At 42.5% G+C, this 2,840-nt stretch overlaps 1 protein-coding gene across 1 annotated transcript; it reads right to left on the bottom strand.

The window, feature by feature from the left end:
- Window positions 1-716: 716 nt before the first annotated feature.
- On the bottom strand, window positions 717-1,302 carry LOC147441704 (uncharacterized). Its single transcript, XM_086483784.1, has 2 exons — window positions 1,266-1,302; window positions 717-1,075 (listed from the first exon to the last, which is right to left on the bottom strand). The coding sequence occupies exons 1-2, from the start codon at window positions 1,300-1,302 to the stop codon at window positions 717-719; spliced, it is 396 nt and encodes a 131-aa protein (XP_086339910.1).
- Between the last annotated feature and the right edge of the window lie 1,538 nt (window positions 1,303-2,840).

Raw genomic sequence — 2,840 nt, 5'->3', positions numbered from 1 at the left:
CACACACACACACACACACGGGGGATTGTGACCTTGACATTACATGATGCTTGAATATGGTGTACCCTTTTAGGGGGTGCAGGGCATGGTCCCAAAGTTTAGGTTTGGTAGACTTGTACATGAACGAGCAATGCTTATACATAATTTGCAAAATTCAGTACATTGATTTTATAGAAGTGTAGTTTGAGTCATGGATTCTTGCATGTACTATTCATAGTTGGGCATGTAATCTTAAGATTCTAATTTCCTAGTGTTCCATTTGCAGGATTCAAAGATAAGAACGAAGATGGCCATTTGAAATGACCACAAGACATGGAAACCTCTAAAAGTGTTGAAAAAAATTAGTAATAATTGTGATGTTAAGATTAAGGAACATAACATGACAAAGGTTAAGGAAAATGACAACTAGAGTAGATAGAATAGATAGGAAACAAACAAGGAGCAAAAAGGGTAACAAAGACTGAACAAAAGGCAAAGTACCCCGAGTTAAGAAAATTGCAAAGTATGTTTTGAAAATAGAAATGTAGTAACATGAGGGTAGACAAAGTGATTCCATCATCCCATTCCCAAAAGAAACAATCAGAAGAGACCTCAGAGATCTACCGACGAGTCTTGAACCCAAGACGTGATTCTTCTTTGAGGACGACAATAAGAGAAAGAGAGACAAAACTTTGGTGCGGCTAATACATAAGATGACGAAGAAGGGAAGGTGGTGATCAGGCGCTGCAGGCTGGGGCGAAGTCGGCGCTGAGGAGAGAGAGCGGGACGGGGCCGGCGCAGCTGTAGGTGGTTCGGCCGAGGCCATTGGAGGGGATGCTGTACTTGGGCCACAGAGTGCAGCGCCCGAAGCTGGGCACGTCCACCTCCATGGCAATGTGGTTGACCACCCTTTGAGTCCAGCGCCGGTCCGCGCAGCTGACCACCACCTTACTGACCTCGCAGGGGCAGTTGTTCACCATCTCAATCTCGCACTCCGATGTCGCCACGTATTCGTTTCTCAGCTCCAGGTCCTGCACCCCGCATGTACGGCCCTCCACCCTCATGCCGGCCAGCAGCAGCAGGCCAACCAGCGCCACTGCGAATATCATCATGTCTTCTACGTTAGTCTCCCATCCCCATCTGCATTCATTCACTCATGACATGCATATTCCTTCAAAACGCACAGCACTCGTATATTGTATACATCAAAACGCGCACATGCAAACCGGCCACAGCTCATAATATACAGATCAAGTACAATAGAGGGCCACTGCCTTGGCCTATACCTTTGCACACCATTTCGACTCGACGCGTTCGCCCCATCACCATTGCTGCTGCTTTATAATAACGCCGAGGGGAGTGAGAGCTGGTCGTCTGCAACAACAACATGTTCTTCTTTCACACCTCTCTTGAGCTTATATAGGCATCTACTGCCCTCATAGTGCGGGCAGAAACCACATGGAAATGATGTGATCATCCGGATGAAGAGCACCACATCTGAGGTGATGCAAGCACGAAAGAGAAAATGTTCCATGCTTTCTACATGAGACATGTCTCTTTCTCTCTCCCTATATCAACTCTCTTGCTAGGAGGGGGATATCCCCAAAGCCTTGCTTTCTTGAAAGGCTAGGGCAGCCCATGTTGAGGTTGGGTCACTGGCCTCAAGTGTAGTAGCAGTTGGTCGTGTCAATACTAGTGCTAGTTGTGGGTGCCTCCGGTCTTGCTATGAGGCATGTCAGATCTAAGCTAGGATCACCCTTGGTCTCTTGTATGAGAATCTAGCTATCACCATGGTCAGACTTTCTCAAATCTCTCTCTCTCTCTCTCTCTCTCTCTCTCTCTCTCTCAAAAGCTCTTTATTTGTTTTTATCTTACAAGAAAATTTTACAATCTTTGAATGAGCTCTTGCATTTGCCTTTGAATGGAAGAAGGCACTGCACTATAAGAAAACATCCCAGAACTGCTAGCATTGCCGCAGATTAACAAAAGAAAATAGAAATAAAAAATATTGTGTGTGCGGCATTAGTAGTGGCAAAGGAAGCGGTAGTGGTTAAACAACAATATGCGCGGTATTAGACGCGAGAATATACCCACATCTATTACCATGCACGTGCATTGCCTTAACTATTACCACAGCTATTACTGTTAAATGCCTATTAAAAATTGAGCACCTTTATTTTTGACGTGCATAAAACATATGATACATCAATTTTTTTTTGAAAGAGTATACGAAAAAACAAAAAATTAAAATTGAATATACTTTACCTTGACAATTTAATGTGCAGAAGATCAACTATTTAAAAAAGTTACAAATAAAATGAAAATAGTTGTATATACGTTCTGTCACATTGGAACTTTATGATAGTTTAGACAAATAATTTTCTATATAATCCTCCTCCTCCTCATTGTCATCCACATGCACGTACGTTTGATCGTCTTGACTCTACATTAAACCAAACCAAGTTAACCAGATATCAGCAGCTCAAAATAAGTGATACAATTTTATTTGTTTAAACTTGCTGCTTGTAGTGGTCCAACCACCGCGTCGAATTGCTCGCGAGAGATGTGGCTGTTCTCCAACAATCATTGTCAAGTTTCAAATTCTGTATGCCCCTCCCAAAACTTGACCATCTCTCTGGTTGGTCGACTAAGAGTGATATTTTCCTAAGTTTGCAATAACAACAACAAATCATTAACTAAAATCTTTATAATCATCGATTTAGGTTGTAATTTAACCAATCTTACATATTTGCTCTTCCATGCTTCTTTGTCTCCATATCCATAGTGCATGGGAGTTTGTTTGGCCCGAGCTTCGTGTTGTTGTCTGTAGGATAAGCTCGTTGCAAATTGATCACTATTTT

The sequence above is a fragment of the Adiantum capillus-veneris genome, chromosome 15, assembly GCF_014529385.1.
Source record: "Adiantum capillus-veneris isolate H3 chromosome 15, ASM1452938v2, whole genome shotgun sequence".
NCBI lineage: Eukaryota > Viridiplantae > Streptophyta > Polypodiopsida > Polypodiales > Pteridaceae > Adiantum > Adiantum capillus-veneris.
This window is presented reverse-complemented; position numbering and strand designations above follow the sequence as displayed.